The sequence below is a fragment of the Hyaena hyaena genome, unplaced genomic scaffold (genome assembly GCF_003009895.1).
Source record: "Hyaena hyaena isolate Hyena2069 unplaced genomic scaffold, ASM300989v1 scaffold_4, whole genome shotgun sequence".
Classification (NCBI taxonomy): domain Eukaryota; kingdom Metazoa; phylum Chordata; class Mammalia; order Carnivora; family Hyaenidae; genus Hyaena; species Hyaena hyaena.
In genome coordinates this window covers 4,380,308-4,401,890 of record NW_024080636.1, presented here as the reverse complement: position 1 = coordinate 4,401,890, position 21,583 = coordinate 4,380,308, and the positions used below count along the sequence as shown (strand labels likewise).

General features: G+C 59.7%; 1 protein-coding gene across 2 annotated transcripts in view; it reads right to left on the bottom strand.

Moving 5' to 3' along the window:
- PARVG (parvin gamma) overlaps nt 1–21,583 on the bottom strand; it is a 30,686-nt gene that overhangs the window by 8,595 nt on the left and 508 nt on the right. Inside the window, exons 2-13 of one of the 2 annotated variants that reach the window (XM_039237450.1) lie at nt 20,145–20,239; nt 19,361–19,425; nt 17,535–17,637; nt 17,151–17,291; nt 16,106–16,221; nt 14,772–14,827; nt 13,476–13,498; nt 10,999–11,057; nt 10,783–10,851; nt 8,447–8,548; nt 2,432–2,504; nt 1,021–2,096 (exon numbers count right to left, since the gene is read on the bottom strand). In XM_039237450.1, the coding sequence (XP_039093381.1) occupies nt 1,987–2,096; nt 2,432–2,504; nt 8,447–8,548; nt 10,783–10,851; nt 10,999–11,057; nt 13,476–13,498; nt 14,772–14,827; nt 16,106–16,221; nt 17,151–17,291; nt 17,535–17,637; nt 19,361–19,425; nt 20,145–20,223 (996 nt within the window). In that variant the 5' untranslated portion in view covers nt 20,224–20,239 and the 3' untranslated portion in view covers nt 1,021–1,986. Of the gene's footprint in view, nt 1–1,020; nt 2,097–2,431; nt 2,505–8,446; nt 8,549–10,782; nt 10,852–10,998; nt 11,058–13,475; nt 13,499–14,771; nt 14,828–16,105; nt 16,222–17,150; nt 17,292–17,534; nt 17,638–19,360; nt 19,426–20,144; nt 20,240–21,583 lie in introns of those variants that run through there. The other variant, XM_039237455.1, reaches the window with a different exon arrangement.

Here is a 21,583-nt window from a genome sequence, read left to right as displayed (position 1 = left end):
CACTGGCTCTGCGTCCACGCCACTTTCCTGGGTGCCATGCCGAGCCCGGTGCACGGACGATGCGCTGTAATCTACATACGCCTTTGCCGGCGATGGACATTCGGGTCCTTCCCAGTCTGAGGTGTTTGTGAGTAGTATTACTATTCACACGTAAGCCTTCGTGTAGACATGTTTTCAGTTCTTCATTTTTGAGACAGAGAGAGACAGAGCATGAGCAGGGGAGGGGCAGAGAGAGAGAGAGACACACAGAATCCGAAGCAGCTCCAGGCTCTGAGCAAGCTGTCAGCACAGAACCCGACGCGGGGCTGGAACCCCTGAACTGTGCGTGAGATCATGACCTAAGCCGAAGTTGACGCTTAACCGACTGAGCCCCCAGGCGCCTCTGTTTTCAGTTTTCTTGAATAAACACTGAGCCACGAGTGTCTGTTTTAGCCTCTAAGAAACTGCCAAACTCCTTTCCAAACCGCTTCCCACGAGCAGCGTGTGAGAGTTCCAGGTGCCCCGCTCCCTTGCCCACACTTGCTATTGTCAGACTTTTCAACTTGGCCATGAAAGGAGGTGCACAGTGGCATCTCGTGGGGTTTGATTTCCCTAGTGAATAATGGCATTGGGAACCTGGGTGAGTCAGCTCGGGCTGCTGTACCAGCTCACCACAGACTGGGGGGCTTAAACACCAGACATTCATCGCTCATAGTTCTAGAGGCTGGAAGTCCCGGGTCAAGGTGCCAGCAGGTTCAGTTCCTCCTCGTGGCCACCTTCTTGCTGTGACCTCACACGGCTGAGAGAGAGATCGAGCTCTGGTGTCTGGACACTAATGCCATCATGGGGGCCCCTCCCCCACGACCTCCTCTCTACCTAATTGCCTGTGAATGGTGGGGGGAGGGGGGAGCAGGTAGACGGGGGCCGGGTGAAAGGAAGACCCCTGGAGACTTTCTCACCCTCAGACCCCAACTCCTGATGTCACACCCCGTGGGACTTCCTCCCACGCCCCACCAGCCCCCTCCGCCAAAGCCCCTCCCCCAATCCAAGGCTGTCAAACTGTGATAACCCAGACCTAGCGGGGCCTGGAGCTGGGGGAGGAGGGGAGAAGCCCAGAGGCAGCCCCGAGGGGGGTCTGTCCCCTTGCTGCCGCCCCCTCCCCCCACGGTGCCTCGTCCTGGCTGGTTCCCGCCTCACGTCAGCTCCTGGGATGGCCACATTCAACCTTCCTACAAGGACTTATTCTTTGAGAAACACGGGCAGCAAGTGGCAGTTCTCATCAGAGAGAGAGGGTGATGGCCCGTCCTTGGGGACAGACCAGGACCCCATCCAACCTACAATCAACCACACGATGTCTCCTGTGGCTTCCGGGCAGGGCTCACCATCGAGCTGTGGGGTGCGCCTGGGGCACAGCTCCTCTGGCAGCAAGCGGATTACCTTCCCCACGGGGTTCGGGGCCTTGGCTTGGGGGCCATGTGGGACTCCTGCCTCCGGATGGTGACCCTGGGGCCCATCACCCTGAGCGAGAGGCCAGCTGGGCCTCTGATCTTCAGCCCCGGCCCCTGGGAGCCCTTTCTGCTCCCAAAGTCAAACCCCGCAGCCCGAGTGAAGGTCAGCATCCCTGGGCTCCTTGCTGCCCCCACGGGTGCCCTCGGAGAGGAGACGCTGAGAACCTTCCACGCCTAGCCGCAAGGAAAGGGGAACTGCCTCAGGGGGATCGGCTCATACTGACAATATATAAGCGTCTTTCCCCAGGCACTGCAGGCTCCCCAAATCCCTCCCAGAAATACGTTTGCCAATATCAACTGAGTGAGGCCAGAGGTTGGCTCAAAACAGATGCAGGCCCAGTGAATTCAAAGATACTTGGATGGAAACAGGGATCAGAGTTGGGGACAGGGCAGGTGGCCGGAGGGCACCCGGCTGTGTGGTGGCGGGGGTCGTTCTGTGGCCCCTGCGCCCTCCCGCTGGCTCGGAGCGTGGAGAAGCAACTTCGAGGGGCCGAGGCCGTTAATTCGGAGGTCCGTGGGGCGTGCTGTCCGCACGGTCTTTCAGCTTGTGCTTGTGAAACAGGCTGTAGAGGACCCGGAGCGTGCTCTTGGTGTCCTTGTTCACGATGTCTGCAGGGCACAGCACCCAGGACAGTGGTCAGGCCCGGCTGCAGCCCCAGGACCCTTGCATGGCCTTCCCTCCTGCTCCTCCCCTGCGCCCTGGTCTCCCTCCCCCCACCACGCACATGGTTCCACAAGGTCTCACCTGTCAGGACAGCCTGCCGCAGGGCCCCCGCCCGTCTCCTCTCCCTGTGACCCCTCCCGCTCTGGGGCTGGTGGAGGCTGTGGGCACAGCACACCCTCCCCCCCCAGGAAACCCAGAGACACTCAGTATCTGCCGGGCCCACACGGCCATGTGCCGTCCCCCGCCACCACAGCACCATCACCCTGGGGCGCATGCTCACCTTCGGGGTTGAGGGGGTAGCTGAGCAGGCCTTCATCCTTAAGCAGCTCCAGGGCCAGGGTGACATTGTGCAGCTGTGACAAGACCCCACCAGAGGTTGGCAAAATGAGGGCACCCCAACCCAGGTGCTGGTCCCCAAACACCGAGCCCACCCATCACTCATCACGCCCAGTGTGCTTCAAGGAGTCCACCTCTCGTGGGAAACACAGTTACAGAGAGGGGCATCCGATCCGGACATCAGGGAGGGCTTCCTGGGGGAGGTGACGTCTGGAGCTAAGTCCTGCCAAGTCAGGGGACTCAGCCAAGGAAAGGAACACAGGTTTATCCTGACCTTTTCTGACGCAGCCCCAATCCTGGAGGCAACGAAGTCTCTGCCAGAAACAGCTCAGTCCCAGGGGCAAAGCATAGATGAGGAAACCGAGGTTCAGAGTGGCCAAGGGGCTCCTCTGAGCTCACAGGACAGAGAGCATCAGAGCCAGGACGGTCTCACTCTGGTGTCCGTGCACAGCCGGCTGGAGGCTGGAGCCGCCCGTGCCCCCCGCCCGGACCCACCTGGGCATAGATCCCCGCTTGGTCGCTGGGTAACCAGCAAGTCACTCTGCTCCCCTGATCCGCCTTGCGCACCTGCAGGGCGGAGTCCCCACCACTTCCCCGAGTCCCGATCGACCGGGATGCTGCGTGGAGCCCCGGGGAAGGCTGTTAGGGGTGTTGTCCTGTTCCCGGCTGGCGCCTCCCTGGGCCTCGATACAATCAAACAGACCCTTCCCTCCTGGGGGCAGCAGCCTGGTGTCTTTAAAGGAGATGGCGTGGGGTGACGGTGACGGTGAGGGGGTGGGGTGGGGTGAAACAGGAAGCAGGCTCTCCCGTCAATAGTCTCGCACCGCCCCCCCCCCAGGCGACTGCGGGCTCCGGAAGGCCTGGACTGGCCGCTGGCCATGCAGCCCCCTCCCCGCCCCACAGCCTGCTTGCGACTGTCCCCATGGCAACCGCACCGGTGGCCTAGAGGCTCGCCTGGCGCAGAAGCAGCCCAGCCAGACCCACTTGGGGAGGCCAGCCCGGCCCTTGGCCGCCTCTGCCAGCCCCCCCAGGGCTCTGGGTAGAGGACTCTTGCAATCTGGACCGGATGTCGGTGCGGCGACCCCCACCAGGTCCCAGGTGACAGGCAGATAAGCCACCCGTCCCGGCTGGGGTTCAGGGCCTTCCTCGTGCAGCACGTCCCCCAAAGCTGCCACGTGGGTGGGACATGATGACGGACACGGGATGGAAGCCACGAGCAAGATCTGCAGGTGGGTGACGAGGCACAGCGGGCGTGTCTGCAGAGTCCCTGCGTCTGGGCTCCCGCACGGGCCGGGAGGTGGGACACGTGCGGGGGAGGGGGGCTCGAAGCCCCTGAGAGAGAGGGAGAGAGGGGCGTGTCCTGGTCCAAGGACACTGGGTGGGGCCACCACCCCAGGACCTCCGCTGCACCCTGGGCGAGAGGTGGAGCGCTCCCTGGTGACTCCGGGCAGGCAGTGTGGGCACCACAGGCAGCCCCTCCCCGGGGTCTCTCTCCACGGGGAGAGAATGGACAGAGTCCCGCAGGGCAGGGGGGTCTGAGAAGCGAGAGTGTGAGGGGGGCGCACCATAGCCGGTCAGGGGGAGCCCCAGGCTGTCAGTGGTACCGAAGCTTGCGGGGGGGGTGGGGGGCGGGGAGAGGTGCTGCAGACAAAGATGGGACGTCTCAGCGTGAGCAGGTCAGAGCTCCACTGCTCACTGCTATCATCGTGTCCCAAAGGATCCCCCACCCCCACCCAGCCTGGAATATTCTGGGAAACGAGGGTTGTGATTGCTGCTGTTGTTCGCATTCTCATCGTGAACACTATTCACTGGCTGCACAGAAGGTAAGTGTCTGAACGGAACAAGATGCTGAGACTGGACTCGTGCCACAATGCTCCCCCGCCTCGCAGCCCTGCCTTTGATGGACTCACTCTCTACACCAGCATCTCCCAAAGCATGATCTGGGGCATAGGGGGAAAGGGCATCTGTGACCAAATGGTTTGGGGAAAGGGTAGCTTAACGAAATAGGGAAATCCTTCGCTGCGGAACTTCTCAGAGCCTTGAATACATTATGGCAGACCACGAACCTTCAAGACGATGCATGGTTTCCCATGTTATTGGACCACAGGATCCACTTGTCATGGGTATGACATGACATGGGGATGGTCCCTCAGGGGACCAGTGTTTTGGAAACACTTGCTCCATTCACTTATTTAAAAAATATTTTTGAGCACCTACCATGGGCTGGCTGTGCGACAGGGACAAAAATCACCTCCTTCCCACTGCCCTCATGGAAACCGTGCTTTGAGAACTGCCGCCAGCGAGACCGTGAGAACAATCACACTTGCTTCCACTTGTCAAGCCCGAGCTCGACCGGAGTGAGCCCCGCAGAGTCGCCCCAGGCTCTAGAGCCGTCTCCCCACACCCCCCTGAGTGTCACTTCGCTTCCGTGCGCGGTTTGAGGCTGTGACAGGACAGCCTCCACGTTGCACGAGCGGAGGGAAGGTTGTGATCCAGGAGGATGCGCTCGAATCCCCCCGGGGAGAAATAATTGGACGTGGGAGGAAGCCCACGGTTCCTGGAACCGGTGTTTTGCTTTCGGCAGAGCAGACCGTCGCCTCCCGCTCCGTCCCTGTAGCTCGTCTTCCGGAAAGGGATGACAATCTCACGTAAACACCGGTGGCAAGGAAGGGCTGATAATGAGGCAGCCAATTTCGAGGGGCCACTCTGCCAAGATCACCATGTCCTACCGTCAGAAAGGGCTGGTGCGCCCCCCTCTTCAGCCAAGGACCCCCCAGCAGCTCGATCACACGATCCTGAAGCTGAGATCCCCTACAATAAAAACCTGCTCCTGGGGGCCGAGCGCAGAGGCTGCTTCGCTCCCCTCTGTGTGGGCTGTGGCTCATCTTGGGGAGCTGGTTCTAACCTCGGTGGATTCCGCAGGCTGCCAGCATCCAGGGACAGGAGGGGTCAGGGCGTTTGTCACTGGCTTGTAATGGGGTTTTGTGAGCAGAGGCTTTGAAGTCCCAAGGAGTCTGACACCCAGGTAACAAACAGGGGACCCCTGTGCTGTCCCTTCCCAGACTCCCTGGGCTGCGAGTGGCCCGCACTTCTCTGTCCCCTCCCCTCTCTCCTGCCTTCTTCTGCCTCCCTGTCCTGCCCTCTGGGCACAGGGTTCACACCTCCGCCCCAGCTGGGCTCTGACCCCCCTGGGCCTCTGCTGTGTCCCAGCAGCTCTGGGCAAGCCTCCTTCTCAGCCATAGAGAGGCTCACACCCCCTCTGTCTCCCCTGGGGCTCACCCTGACTCCCCAGAGACAGGGAGGGGGCTTTGGAGGCAAACAGGCCTAGGTGAGAGTCTGACCTCCAACCTGAGTGATGTGTGCTTGTGGCCAGATTCCTGTACCTCCCTGAACTCCATTCCCTCGTATGGAAATGGGGGTGGGGACAGGTCTTAACTCAGGCCCAACAGGAAGAGGGGCTAGCAAGTTCACCCACTGTGCCTGTGAGACATCACCTCAGTGCACCCCCCATCTCTGCACCCACACACTTTGTAGGTCTCTCCCACATCCCCCACCAAGGCCACAGGGCCTGCCTTGGGAAGTGACAGCATGCCGGTCCCAAGCCTAGGCTTAGCCTCCTGTATCTCTGTCCTTGCCATAGAAAACCAGGCTTGCCGCTGGTCCCAGGATGGTGGCAGGCATGTGGCACGGAGTTGAATTGCCCCAGCTGAACCCAGCCGGCCTGCAGATCCATGGGCATAAGTGATTGCGGTTTCAAGCCACCTGTTGTTCGGGTGCTTGTTACACAGCATTTCTGTGCCCATAGCTGACTGATACACTTCCCGGCGAGTGGTAAGAATGCCTTCTTCCTGCTACTACCTCCAGAACCACACACACTGCATGGCTTTAGCCTACTTGCTCCTCGCCCTGGACCTGAGCTCATGAGAATCTGAGCCCCGAACCAATCTTCAAGTCAAGAGCGCTCCTGCCTCCCGGGAAGGCGGAGGCCATGCCCACAGAAGCCTGCATCTCCATGGTGCGAGGGGAAGAAGAGCAGGCTGAGGATCAGAAGGCCAGCGCCACTGAATGGCGGAGTGGTCCTGAGCGAGTTCCAGAGCCTCTCAGGGCCTCAGCTTCCCCTTCTGTAAAATGGAGACACACCCCCTGCCCTGACCCCCGACAGGGGTGCTGGGTGAGGATGAAGCAGGGTAAAGGGTCAGGTGAGGCCAGGCATAGGAAGTAAATCCAAAAGGAAGTGGGCACAGCTGTGGTTCAAGGGCCTCTGGAATGCTGAGGAGCCAGGAAGGTGGGCAGAGCCGACAGCCCGGCTGAGCAGGTAGGAAAAGGCGGGAGGAGGAGTCTGGGCCAAAGACCCGGAGACACGTGAGATCCAGGCTTCAGGCCGGCTGTGAGGCTGCGGCCAGAGGCCAGTGGGACACGGACGGACAGGGCTGTGGGTGTGTGGGGAGGGGTCTGGAGGAAGGGACCAGAGTTGGGAGGGTGGCCAAGCCCAGCAATCCGCCCCCCACACACCCCAGGCAGGCCACAAGGTCTGATCTGTCCCCAGGACCGTGGCCGTCACCCTCCCCAGTGACACGGCTGTGCCAAAGGGGCCAGAAATCTCTCCTCCCAGAAATGGCCCCACGGCCGACCCGGGAGCTGGCACTCAGCTCTGCCTGGTGCACCTGCTCTTCAGAAAAAAACCACTGCAATGGAGACAGTGGAGCTGCCCTCCTGCCCTGTGGGCCCCGAGGGACCCTGGCCTGGACAGAGATAAGCTGCCCCCTCGGTCCGGGCAGGCTGCCAACTCCCCGCTGCTCCGACCCCCATCCTTCAGCCACACCTCCAGCACCACTTCCGGTGAGGCTGAAGCTCACGTCGACCCCTGGCGGGTCCTGAGCAGGGCCGGGGCCGCAGGGACCGTCCACCCTCCATGCTTCCCCTCTGTAACTCTCCAGACTCTGTCTGTGTGGTCCGAGGGGAGGGCCGGGCCGGAATTGAGAACCCAGTGGGGAGACAGTGGGCTGGGGGGGAGCGGGGACCCAACCGAAATGTCTCATTCCTCTGCTACATCTGCCCTGATGCGGAGCCACGTGATGGGGGAAGGCGCTGCCCTGTGGGCCTTGGTCCCTGTGGGATGGCTGGGGAGGCTGGGGAGGCTGAAGAACGGAGCAGGGGATGGGAGCCCACCAGGCAGTCAGATCTGTCACTGCCACCAGCATGGCCGTTGTCTCCCCTACTTCCCCAGGTCTTTATGGCCCACATGGCACAGCTTGACACCAAGCAGGACCTCAAGAAATGAAGGATCAGGTGCACAGGTGGATGAGGGGGTAGGACAGGTGGATGGATGGATGGATGGATGAGTGGATGGATGGATGGATGGATGGGAAGGTGGATGAATGGATGGATGGATGGATGGATGGACGGATGAGTGGATGGATGAGTGGATGGATGGATGGATGGATGGATGGATGGATGAGTGGATGGATGGATGGATGGATGAGTGGATGGATGGATGGATGAGTGGATGGATGGATGGATGGATGGATGGATGGATGGATGGACGGACGAACAGACAGATGGGTAAATGGGTGGGTAGATGAGTGGATGGTTGGGTGGATGGATGGATGGATGGATGAATCAATGGACTGATGGATCGATGGATGGATGAGTAGATGGATGGATGGATGGACAGACAAGTGGATAGATGGCTGGCTGGATGGATGGATGAGTAGGTGGATGGATGGACGAGTGGATGGATGGATGGATAGATGAGTAGGTGGATGGATGGATGAATAGATGGATGAGTGGGTGAATGAATTGGGTGGATGGGTGAATGGATGGGTGGACATGTGGATGACCAAACAAGCTTCCCCTCCACGATTCACTTCACCTGGTAGTGAATAAGGAGACTGGTATTGCCCATTTCATAAGTGTCTGTTCAGGAATAGACCCTCAAGGAAACCTCTGGAAAACTCACCATTTCTGCAGGAGAGGTGGGAGTGAGGTAGAATTCCTTCAAGTGCAGGAAGAAGCCTTCCAGTTGTCCAATCAGCAAGAGTAAGAGGACCCCGTCTGCAAACTGGGGAGCGAAAGGAGAGCCCTGGAGGCAGAGCCGAAGGAGTCTTGCTCTGCCTTCTGCGGGCTGTGTCCCGGCTGCCTTTCTGAGACTCAAGGACAACACCCCCAACCTTGCAGTGTCATAAGCATCGGCGGCAGCAGGGAGCAAGCAATTAGCTGCCTGGCGCAAAGCACACACTCAATAAAATAATCTCTTTCTCTGTTAGCTGGGAAACAGCTGAATATCTCTTTTGAAACCACACACTGTCCCAGTAGCTACAGAAGCCCAGGAGAAAACGGAGTTGAGTGTAAAATTATTCCTCAGGAGGAGGCAGTGGACAGCACTCGGGGCTCATTTTGCTGGCTGCCACACTAATAGTCTTGTCGGCTCTGTCTGTGTGCTCAGAGACAAAGCGTCGCCCCACCACCCGCATATCATGGGCTGATATAATCCTATTCAATCTCTTCAAAGATACAAAGCACAAGATTGGATATTAGAGGGAAAACCGCCGCTCGAGCTCGACGTCCTTAATAGAATTTCCTCATATTAGGTCTGTTTCGATGTTATTAGTCTGGCCTGAAATCTTTTCCGCTGATATTCCCTGGTAATATCCCTGAACTATCAGAGACTTCAACTACCGCTTTTACCCAACAGTCTCTAAATATCGTCCTTACGCAAGCCATTATTTTCCAAACGCCATGAATTCACCAGGGAAGAGAAAGATGAAACAGGTGACGTGGAAACCTACAAGATCATGCTGTCCACAAGGACATAAACTACACTAAACCCCCCAATTCATCATTGATTGTGTGTCCACGTGCGCCAGGTGGTAGAGTCAACACCACAAGCTGCCTGTCTTATTCCTCCCTCTCAGGTCTGTGAGTCTCATATCCTTACATTCATTTTAAAAGAAGAGGAGCCTGGGGGCATCTGGGTGGCTGAGTCGGTTCAGCGTCCGACTTCAGCTCAGGTCGTGATCTCGCAATTCGTGAGTTCGAGCCCTGTGTCAGGCTCTGTACTGACGGCTCGGAGCCTGGAGCCTGCTTCCTATTTTGTGTCTCCCTCTCTCTGCCCCTCCCCTGCTCACGCTGTCTCTCAATAATAAAAAACGTTAAAAAAAGAAAAAAGAAAAAAAAATTAAGGAGCCTGAGGTTCAGAGAAGTCCAATCCAAGGCCACGCAGATAATGGGAAGGAGGTGTCCTTGAAGCCCAGGGGCCACACGTGTCCATCTGGCTTCTGAGCCCAGTATGTCCGCTCTGCCATGTCACTGCCCAGGGTTAACACACGGACTTCTCAGGCGGCCACCATGCGACGTATGTGGTGATGAGCGTAAAAGCTGTGGCCTCAGTACCCTGGATTCAAATCCCAGGTCTTCTGCTTTATCACTGTGTGACCCTGGGTGAGTTAATTAACACCTCTGTGTCTTAATATTGTCACGTATAAAACAGGGCAGCGTCTGTTCCCACCGTTGGGAGGATTCAATGAGTTACTATGAGTAAAGCACTTGGCTCACAGCCTGGCACATAGTGAGGGCTTTACTGGCTTGAGAAACCAGTCACGGGAGCAGATGCACCCCATTCCCCGCTGGCTAACGTCAGGATGTGTCTGAGAAGTCAGCGGCTCTGGCTAAGATCACCATAAGCCATTCGGTCCCCCCGGGACCAGACCTGACTTCCGCCTCCCTCCCCCACCGCCACCACGCCGCGTGAGCAGAACCCGCCCGGGCCGGTGGTTGATGTGTGTGGAGTCCTGGCCGCCCGAAGGCCCTGCGCTGGCCGTCAGCCCGTCGGCTTCTCCGTTCCCCTCCGTGTTGAGGGAGCATTGCAGGCACACAGCACCGTCACGGAAGGCCGCGGGCCCCTGCAGAGAGCTGGCCGTGCAAGATCCGGCTCCTGCCCTGCACCGGGACGTGGGGTAAGTCTGCCTCGGTGGGCTGAGCCACGCGGGGGCCCACGGATTCAGGGCTGTGGCGGCTCCTAAGACAACGCCCGGCAGGTAGCTCACGGCTAACAGGGACGTGAGCAAACGCAGTCATGCCAGGAGCTCTCCGTCAGCATAGACGCGACACTTCCTAAAACACACGCACGGCGTCCCTGGTGGTAAGGCTGCCTTCTGGCCACGTCCGCCATTAGAGAGGCGCCGAGTCTCCAAGAGGGGACACATCACAGGCCACGGGGGAGGGGGGGCTGAACGCTCTTCCCTCCCCGCACCCTGTGACCCTTCCCTGCCTGGGGACCCTGCCCCGAGTCCCTACCTGGGTGTCCAGATTCTGCACAGACAGGCCCAGGCGATCTAGCTTCTGGTTGACAAAGTTCACAATGGCCTAAACAAGGAAGGGCAAGGATGGCAGGCCCAGGCCTCGGGTTTTCCGCCTTCCCACTTGGGGGGGACAGAAAGCCCCCCCCAGGACACGAGGCAGACGGGGGGGGGGGAGGCGCGGAGAGTGGCTGCGAGCTTTGATCTCTCTTACCTCTTTGACGGCGTTCACTTTCTCCGGAGCCAGTTTAAATAATTCATCAAAGACGTCTTCTGCAGAGAGAGCCAATAAACACACCTCGTTACGATGCTGTTATCCTCACGCCAAACAGGGACGCGTTTCCATAAAAGTTTTCTCTGAATACCCAGTCCTGAGAGAGATGGAGTTTCATCTCAGCGGTTCTTGAATTTAAAAAATGGGCCTGGGTCTTTGTCCCTGTGCCCCTGGCTGTGTCACCCGGGGGGAATTGCCCGCCCTCTCTGGGCCTTGGCTTCCTCATCTGCGCCTTACGGCCGATAATACCTACTCGATGGGGTCGTTGCGAAGGTGAGATTTGGCACCAGGTAACACACTTGGCCCCTTGGCTGGACGCACAGTAGGGCTTCAATAAACTTCACCTTGGGGCCCCCGGGTGGCTCCGTCGGTTAAGAATCCGACTCTTGATCTCTTGGCTCAGGTCATGATCTCACGGGTTCGTGAGTTCAAGCCCCACATTGAGATCTGTGCAGACAGCTCAGAGCCTGCTTGGGATTCTCTCTCTCTCTCTCTCTCTCTCTCTCTCTGCCCCTCCCCTACTCATGCTCTTTCTCTAAATAAATAAATAAATAAATAAATAAATAAATAAATAAAACTTTAAAAATTAAAAAAAAAAGGCTATCCTTTCTGCACTTGGGCCATGGGGTCCTCCCGGGCGTGCCTGGGTCGGCAGAATGAGAGCATGGAGCCCCCCGCCCCCATCATGGAAATGGCCGGCGCCCTCAGCAGCTGAGTCACACCTGCATCATTTAGGAGCAAAAGGGGCATCTCGGCCGCTCAGGCCCCGGTCCCGCCTCGGATACCCGAGTCCTCCTCTGAGTCCCCTTGCGCCACAAGCCACCCTCCCCATGTGTGCAGCCAACACTTCTGCCCAGGGCAGGCAGGTCCTCCGGCACCGGGTGCCCAAGCTCGCTGAAGAATTTACCTTCAGACGCTGCCACTCAGCAGCTGTGCAGCTCAGAGCAAGTCACTTCACCTCTCTGTGCCTCAGCTCCCTCACTTGTGAAGGGGAAAGGTGGCACCAGATAGCATCACGCCCTTTCAAATGCACCAGTCAAAGTGATGGTAACACCCATCCCTTCCAGCCCCCTTGGCCTGTGGTCAGGGAAATCGTGTCCCTGAAGGAGCCAGGAAATGAGGGGCAAATGTGCGCTCAGTTGACATGAGCCAAGGCAGCATGAATGTGCTAGAAAGAGCTGTGAGGAGTCCTTGCTCTGTCTTTTCCCATCACCACGTGAGCACCCTCATGCTGCTCCCTGATGAACGACAGTGTTCACTGAGCCACACCCGTGTCCTCATGCAGCCCTACACACACACACACACACACACACACACACACACACACATCCCTTCACTTCCCCTTTCCTTCCTTCTCTCACTCATCCTCCCTCAGCCTGTTCGCAGAAGCCCCTCAAAGGTCATTATTTCCACCTATGCAGGTGAGGAACCCGCTGCCCACACAGCTCTGTGTTCTGAGTGGAGAGGCTTCAGGGAGGAAACTCATGTTAGGATGGACAGATGATGGATGGACTGGTGAGGGGGTGTGGACAGATGGATTTGTGGGTGGGTGGATGAGTGGGTGGAGAGATGGATAATTTGGTGAGTGGGTGGGGTAGGTGGATGGATGATGGATGGACTGGTGGATGGGTGGGTAGATGGAAAGATGGATTGGTGGGTAGACGGATGGATGGGTGGGTGGATGGATGGATTGGTGAATGGATGGGTGGGCAGATGAATGGATGGATGGAGAGATTGGTGGGCGGGCAGGTAGATGGATGGATTTGTGGATGGATGTGTGTGTGTGTGTGTGTGTGTGTGTGTGTGTGTGTGTATAGATTGGTGAGTGGGTAGGTGGCCAGATGGATAGACTGGCGGATGGATGGATGGACAGCCAACTAGGCCAACTGAGTGCAGGGTGAATGAATGAAAGAAGAAATGGACGGACCAATCACTCAATGGGGGAAGACGTCTGTCACAAAAGCAGTGGCCACACCACTGCACAGTCACTATGGGGCACGCACTGTGTTAAGCGCATTTACAAATGATCTATCAACCCTCCTCACCAGTCCAAGAGGTGGGCGCCATTATTAATCTCATTTTACAGATGAGAAAGCTGAGACACAGGCAGGGTAAGTCACTTGCCCAAGTTCACATGGCTGGTGAGAGGACATATTAGTGTCTGAACCCAGGCCATGTGGCTCTAGAGCCCATACGTTCGTAACAACTCCACCATCACCACCCGTGGGAACTATAGACCGCACCTTGGACAGACTGACAGAGAGAAGAAGGGACAAATGGACCAGAAGAAGGCTCGAGATACAAATCGCGGGGCACGGAGGGAATAGACAAGAACAGCCAGCAAGCGACCCTTCGTCATCCCGTCTGTTTTAACGTGCACCCGATGGGGAAAGATCGTACGTTATGAGAGTACTCACTGGCTGGTTGGTCCTTGTCTGTGCTACAGGGAAAATTGTCGGGGGGAGAAAGGCAAACACATGGTTAAAAAAAATCTTCAGACCTGCAGCCTCTTACTGTGACGAGACTCGGCACAGAGAAACCGGCGAGCTCCCTTTTTCCTGGCGGTTTGTAACCAGGCAGGGTTACAAGGGAAAGGAAGGAAGCGCACGGCAGAGAGAGGCCCGTACCCTGCCCTGGAGGCTTCCACGCCGAGTTATGTCTGGATTTTGTCATTTCTGTGGTGGTTGTTTTAGTTCGGGTGGGAGGTGTTATACACACAATAAGACACACAAATCGGACGCTTAAAGCGTGTCCGTTTCCCCATCTGTTCTCACCTGTGCGATCGGCACCCTATAGGGTACAGGCCCTTCCTGGAACCCCAAGTGCTCTCCCCACCACCCCTGTCCGCGCAGAGATCACCACGCCCTGATTCCTCCCACTGTGAACTGGTTTTGCCTCTCCTGGGAGCCCTTTTCTGCGTCTGGCTTCTTTCACTCTGTTTTTCTTGTTTTGAATGGTTTTCCTTTGACTGTGTGTTTAATTTTCCGCCCCAGCCCCACCCCTTAGAAGCAAGGTTCTGGGCCCAAAGTGGGCCAAGCTGTCCCAGGGGGATGGGGGCGCCGGGTGGCTCCTGTGACCAAGGCTCTCAGCAGGGGGCAGGGGGCTGGGCCACGCAAGGTAGAGTGGGCAGCCTGAAACAGGGAGCCAGGCTTTACGTCCAGGAGGGCAGAGGGCAGAGCCCATCAGCAGAGCAGCCTGCTTGTCCAGCCGCACGAAAGGTAAACAGCCGGCCAACACGGACACCCACAGACAGAGCCTCCCGCCCCGCACACACTAGGTGCTCTATAAATGCTGGTGGTAGGAGGGAGTGTTTGGTGCCCTCGGCTCCAGCCCTCGGGCACCAGGCTCCAGGGAACCAATATGGCATCGGGGTCCTGTGACCCCAGGGCTGTTGCGTGACCTCATGACTGGGAGCCACAGGCCCTCGGTCCCCAGCTCTGCCTGCTCTGTGGGGTTGTCCAGAGGACAAAGGAGCTGGTAGAGGCGGGCGTGCCTAGCGGCCCAGAAAGGGCCATGCCCTGGAGGGTGCCCGGCGGGGCTGAGGGCGCAGCGAGGCCCTCTAGGGGCTGAGAGGGAGCTGGCGAGACGGAGACGGAGGGTCCCTCCCGCACAGGTGAGGCGTCTCCCCCCCCCCCCGCCCCCCGCTCCGGCCCTGTTGCTGCCTCCCAGAAGAACACAGCCCCGCCTCTGCTGCCAGCCCTGCTCTCCCTCACCTGCATCCAGTGAGCTGCTCCACTGACTTCTCCGACTTCAGACCGCTTTTGGTGCTCTGGGAAAGAAGGAAGGGGAAGAAACTGAGTAATCCCAGGAAACTCGGGGCCCCCCACCAGCCACAAAAAGACCATAGCGGCCAGCGCAGCCCCAAGGAACCCAGCTCGCTCTACCTCATCCCCTCCTCAGGGCGGCTCGTGGGCAGAGCTCATCGCTGTGGCCTGGCTCAGGTGTCTGTCTTGCTCATGAGCATGGGGACAGGGTCTGTCTTGTTCCCCAGGCATCCCCGGAGTCTCAGCCAGTGCGTGGCCCGCAGGGAGTCAAGAACAAATGAATGATGGGTGGCTGGCTGGCTGGCTGGCTGGATGGATGGATGGATGAGTGGGTGGATGGCTAGATTGATAAATGAATGAGCGGGTGGATGGGTGGGTGGATAGATGAATGGATGGGTGAATGGGTGAATAGATTGGTGGGTGGGTGGATAAATAGGTGGGTGGGTGAATGGATGGATAGATGGATGGTAGAGGGATGGACGGTGGATGGGTAGATGGGTGAATGGATGGGTGGATAGGTAAGTAGATGGATGAATGGGTGGGTGGGTGGATGGATTAATGAATGAGTGTGTGAATGAGTGAAGGAATGAAGGAATGAAGTCACCCCTGATTTATATAAGAAGTAGAAACAGTCACGACAGTGCTTCGTGGAGAATTTTAATCAATGGTTTTGAAAAAAGTGAGAACGATTTCACTTGAGTGAAAGGTAAGCTCCAGGACCGGCAGCCCCGTGGTGCTCAGAGGTTCGGGGACAGAGTGATGGGGAGCAGGAGCGGGTGGAGGCCCCATGCGTGATGCTCAGGCTCTGCCTGAGGGAGGAGCCCTGGGCCCCGGGGACATGAACCTCAGCACGAGTTGTGCAGGCGCCGGGACAGGGGGCCCTGCAGGTGGGGAGACCCGAGACGGCTCCCTCACATGGTCACGGCCATGGTTCGTGAGCGAGGGACGCCACCGCAGTGACCCGGCCAAAACCATGAAGGCTCCTGAAAGGCCAAGAACAGATGACCACTGATGGCCCATGTGACATGGTTGCCATCAGCCAGGGCCTTCCTGACACCCCGAGGCGGGGGCCATCTGCTGATGTAAGTGGGTGTGGCCAGCCCACAGCTCCAGCCCAGCCCCCACTGCGGTCCTGGAGGGAGGTGACACATCGTGAGGCTCCTGAGAAGACACCCTGGCTCAGCCGCCTCCCCCCAGGCAGCACCCCCCAATCCAGGGCATAGTGATATGGACCCAGGATACGCAGCCTATACCCAGGGTGCCCCCGGTGCCCAGGCCCGTACCTCCATGGTGATCACCTCCACCTGGACGTTGGTCGGGAGGGGCAGGTCGGGCTGGAAGTGCTTGGCCAGGGCCACGAGAAGATGCAGGGTGGCCAGCAAGTCCTTGCTGAAGATGGCTGGGGGGCGGGGGTGCACAGGTCAGAGCCGAAGGGGCCACCAGAGGGGCCATGGGCTCCATATTGTCCCAACAACCCTCTGAAGACCAAGGAGATCTGTCTGCAGCCTTCTGGAAGGCAGAGGGCTGGAGAGATTTATTCAGAACCCCAAAGAGTCACCCTTAACCCTCATCTCATCACCCTGCTCTGCGAATACAGCCCACGGGCACAATCCCCCACGCGCACGGGGCTTTAGACACAGAGACGGCCACTCTTTACGATTTTGAGCCGCTCGATGCCCCACGGTGGGGCCCCAGTGCAAGAAACTGCTGGATTCAGAAGAGTGTGGCTTAATTCAGGCCAACGTTATGCCCATCAGTTACTGAAAGTGGGACGTTAAATGCACTGGTGAAGGCCTGCAAAACCCAACAAAAACTGGGCTTGCAAACAGTTACATCATCACCTTCCAATCTTGGAGAAGGCACTCAACCCCTTTGGCCTCAGTTTTTGCATCTGAAAATGGGGAGGATGCGGTGATCAGAATGGGGGCCTCGCCCACTCTCATTTCCTACACACAGGCACTGCGGGCATCGCTTAAGTCAATCAACGAAACGAGGTCGGCAGCACCCAGCTGACAAGATACGCGGGCGCTCCAGGTGCCCGGAACTCAAACAGCAGGTGCACTGTTGACCGCGTTTATGCCGTTAAACGGCCACGTGCTTTGCCGCAGCGACACCTCCGCGGTGCTGAAGCGCGCAGGGCTGTTTGCTCTCAACGGGGTACACGGCTTGGCACAGGAGGCTGTGCCTCTGCTCCCTGGAAGGCCCCAGGGCGCCCCCACCCCAGAGGCAGAGGAGCGCACCTGCTGGGTAAACAGGAGGCCAGTGGGGCACAGGGACCCCGGGTCCCCACCCTCGCTGGGACCCCTCCCCAGCCTAGGCCCCACATACTTTCCACATTCCACTTGAGCGGCTGACCCTCCACCTCCAGACTGCGGTTGACCGCCTCCAGGACGGCCTCCAGCTTGCGCCTCTGGTTGGGGGCGGTCAGAGCCATCTCCTCGACTTCCAGCCGGAGCCCGGTCAGCATCTCTGAAGGCAGGAGAGTGAGAAAGCGCCCCGAAGGGAGTTGGGGTTGGGGGGAGGCAGAGAAAGCAGGAGAGGGAGGAGGGAGGGGTGAGGACCTGTTTTCTCCAGCAGGTGCTCCAGAAACGATGTTCGCTGGGGGTAGGAGGGTGAGGCTGCTGAGGAGCCCTCCCGTGGGGCTTGCAGGGGCCAAGCTGGGGAGGGGGGGCCGGGGCCCAGGCCCGTGTTCCCCTGGGAGCAGCCACTTACGGAAAAGGTGGTGCAAGATGAGCCCATCGAATATGTCCTCCTCCAGGCTGCGGACCACGATGTGCTCCGGGAGGAGCTTGGCATTGATCCACTCCACCAGTACCTGCAGCCCCCCAAAGGGATGGCTGACGCGGAACCACTCCTCACCGGGTCCCCCGCCTGGCTCAGCTCTGACCCGAAAGGCCTTCCTCCCACCTGCCGATTCCTATCCACCCTTCAAGGCCAGGGCAAACATCACCTCCTCTGGGAAGCCTTCCCTGCCCTCTCAGGCTGAGTTAGGGGCCTGCTCTGGGTCCCCAAAGCTCCTCTGCTTCTCCACGGCAGGGACCTGGGCACTGTGGGGGTGCCGTTTGCGCCGTGCCAGGTGCTGGTGCTGGGAAGCTACCATAACAGGTTCCCGAAAGTGGAGAGGTGGCTGTGGCACAGGGTAATGGGCAGTTTTGAAGGCCCTTGATAGGAAAAGCCTAAATTGCCTTGAAGAGGCTGTTGGTAGAAATCTGGACACTCAGCAGGCACTTCTGGGGACAGCCCAGGAGGAGAGGAGGGACGTGATACTGGAAACACACGGGAGGCCCTGTGACAAGGGATTGGGGCGGCGAGTCTATGCCCGGAGGGACGCCAAGGCTCATCGGAGCCGCCCGACGCCGGGACGGAGGCCTGGGCTGGGTGCGCTCTCGGAATCTCCGGGACGGACCCACGCTGCCCGCACCCTGATTTAGGACTTCCGGTCCACAGGCTGTGAGGCCATCAGCTCCCCTTGCTTTAAGCCACCTGGCTGATGGTACTTGGTGGCACCACCCCAGGACACCAACGAGGGGCTGCCGGTGTCCCCGCCTGATCCCCCAGACTCGATGCTGCAGCGCACACCCCTGCTCCCCTCCGCTGCCTGCCCAGGTCCAACAGGCAGCACCCTGCGCCTTTAAGGGAGCAGCGCCGCCCTCCGCCTCTGCACCTGCTTGGCACTAGCCCCTGGCGGGCCCCTCCCCTCCCCATCCCCCTTCCCCTCCCCCTGGCTTTCCTTTCTCCTGCTATTACCTCCTGACTCACTCCCTGCACCCAAACACTGATCTCCTGGAGGAGCCCAGGCTAAGACGCATCAGCTCCCCGCCAGGGCTCCAGGATGGGCCGCGCTGGCTCTACTCCTGTCCCAGCATCTGATGGTGGGAAAGGTGGGATGGAGGGAGCCAGGGAAAGGGAGGGAGGGGAAGGGGGACGGGCAATGCCACAGTCTGGGGTGGAAGGTGGTGCAGGCAAGGAGGCCTCCCTGGAGGAGGCAACAGAAAGGCCATGTGGAGACTGGAGAAGTAAGGCAGACGAAAACGGATGCCTGAGCCTGCCTGTACTCAGCTGGTTCAGCAGGTGCAGTGGGGCAGGCTCACAGCCAAGGAGAGACACGGGTGATGTGGTGACGCAGGTGACCCGGGTGACTCACCCCCATCCTGCCCATTTCGCCAGCTCTCCACTGCCTTGGGCAGCTGAGCAGGTGGAAGTGCACAAGCTTTGGGGCCTGAGTCAAACTCCAGCTCTGGCCACCCTTGTGTCGCCCCCCAAGGTCAGGTCACCCCTCTGAGCCTCACTGTTAACTCCATGGGATTCGGGACAGCAGATCCCTCTGAACCGTCGTGAGGCTTGTTGGGGTCATCTATGCAAAGGCACACAGTTGGTGCTCAATAAATGTCCTTTCATGTAGTCATGCAACAGGTCTCCCGGGGACCCATAGGGTCACCACCCACCAGCCAAGGCCGGGGGGGGACTGTCCCCACCCCAAGAAGATGGAAAGATGGCCTCCAGAGGGAGCAGGCAGGGACCCTGGAAACCCGCTGTACCTTTTGCAGTTCTTTGAATTTGGGGTCCTCCCGCGAGGTGGGTGGCAGGTATTTCTTCTTTTCTCCTGGAAGCAGAGGCGAGTGTGACACGCGTGTGGGGCTCCCGTGGGGGGCTGGGCAGCTCTCTCCCTGAGGGTCACCCGGATAGCCCGGCACCTCGACACCAGGGAGATTTGGTTCTGCCGTGTCACACGCGTGCCCACACACACGCACAGACACACACAGGCATAGACACACACAGGCATAGACACACGTGCACGCACACGTACACACATGCACAGTCATTGACACACACACGCAATGCACAGACGCATAGACACAGATGCACATACATGCACACACATGTGCACTCACACAGATGCACAGACACACAGTCATAGATACACACACACAGACACACACAACTGTAGACACACACAGTCGTAGGTACACACACACGCACACACAGAGACACAGATACACAGACACACACAGTTGTAGGTACACACATGCACACACACAGTTGTAAACACACACACACACCCTGACCATCAAACGTCTAAAGTGACTTGGGGCGCCCCCCCTCCTCCCTGCCAGGCTCTCAGCCCCCTCCCCCCACCCAGCCCGCAGCCCCCTTCCCCCTACCCGGCCCGCAGCCTCCCTCCCCGAACCCTGCCCCCAGCCCCCCTCCCCCGACCCGGCCCCCAGCCCCCTCCCCCCTCCCGACCCCCAGTCTCCCTCCCCTCGCCTGGACCCCAGCCCCCCTCCCCCCCACCAGGCCCCCAGCCCCACTTGCGCAGGGCACCTTGTGCAAGTTCCTCCTCCGCCGGCACGCCTACCGCCTTCGGGAGCTGCAGCAGGTTGTACAGGGACTCCGGCTCCATCTCTCCCTTGCCGGCCCTGGGGGATGCGGGGGACAAAGGGCATCACTGTCCAAGGAGCCCCACGCTGGCTCAGTGTGTCACTTCTTTCCCACCGTGAGCCACAAGGAGGGGAGTGGGGGCTGCCTAGGTGAGGGGACAGGTGTCCCTGATGAGAAGGGGCAGGACGCAGGGGTGGGGCGGGACCCGTGGCCGAGGGCACAGCCTGAGCAAAGGGTTGGCAGGGAAATGGTGTCTCCTGGGTCAGGTGCGGGGCGGCCCGCCCACAGCCCTCCTGCGGCGCCCGAAAGCCTGGCCCCGCTCCCTGCAGTCAGGGTAGGGCGCCCCCTCCTCCGTGTCAAGATCCGGAAACCCCGGAGCTAAGCTGCAGAAGGACACCTGGGGCGGGCACAGGTCGGGGCTGGCTGAGGCAAACACGCGGATGGGTGACATCAGCATAGAACCTGGGTTCCTGCGGGGGCAGGGACGGCGGGGGGGGGGCCCGGCTCCGTCCTCTCCAGGTCCCTGAGCCCGAGACAGGTGGGCACAGAGTGGCACCAGCAGCCTTTGCACGAGGGGCCCAGGCTGGCGTGCCCACACCGCCCAGACCCGCGTGCCACTCCCTGGAGGCCTGGCTTTCGGAGGGCGGCCGGGTGCGGGACGGGGCTGTGACTGCGGTGGGGCGAGGCAGCCTCGGCCTCTCTGTGGGGTGGGGGTCTCGCGGCCCACGGGGCAGGTACGGAGCGTGTGCGGCCCTTCGCGGGCTCGCCCCGGGCAGGACAGGCCCCTGAGAAGGCACCCGGGCTCACTTCCCCTCCTGCTCAGCCGGCAGCCTGGCCCCCCCTTCAACCCCCAGCGTTTCCCCAGCATTTCGGGCCCCAGACAGACACGGGGCGGGGGTGTCGTGCAGAATGGGGGTCAGCTCCAGCCGCCCCCACCCACCCCGGGGAGGCCTGGCTGCACCGGGGGGACCCAGGGCTGTGGTGAGATGGGGGTGTAGACAGGGGCCACCCCTACAACTGGCAGCCAGCCCGGGGACACCTGGTACCCACCCGGAAGCCGGGACGGGGGAGAACACAGCCAGGGGGCCAGCCGTGCCCCCTGAATTCTGGAGCGTCCTTTTGGACGGGATTCGGTTGGATGGACGTGGCCGGAGGAGAGGAAGGAGCACTGGCTGGGGGTTAGGGGGCCTGGGTTCTAGGCTCCCTCCTGCTCACCCTAGGGGATTTCGGGCAAGTCCCCTCCCTTTCTGGTCCTAAAGATCCTTACAAGACAGGGCTGGCCTCGGAGCTCACCAGAGGCAGTGGCGTGAACACAGAGCTGGCGCCGCCCTCCCCCCGCACCCCGCTCCCGCGGCAGTCCCTCCCTGCCCTGGGCCTCAGTT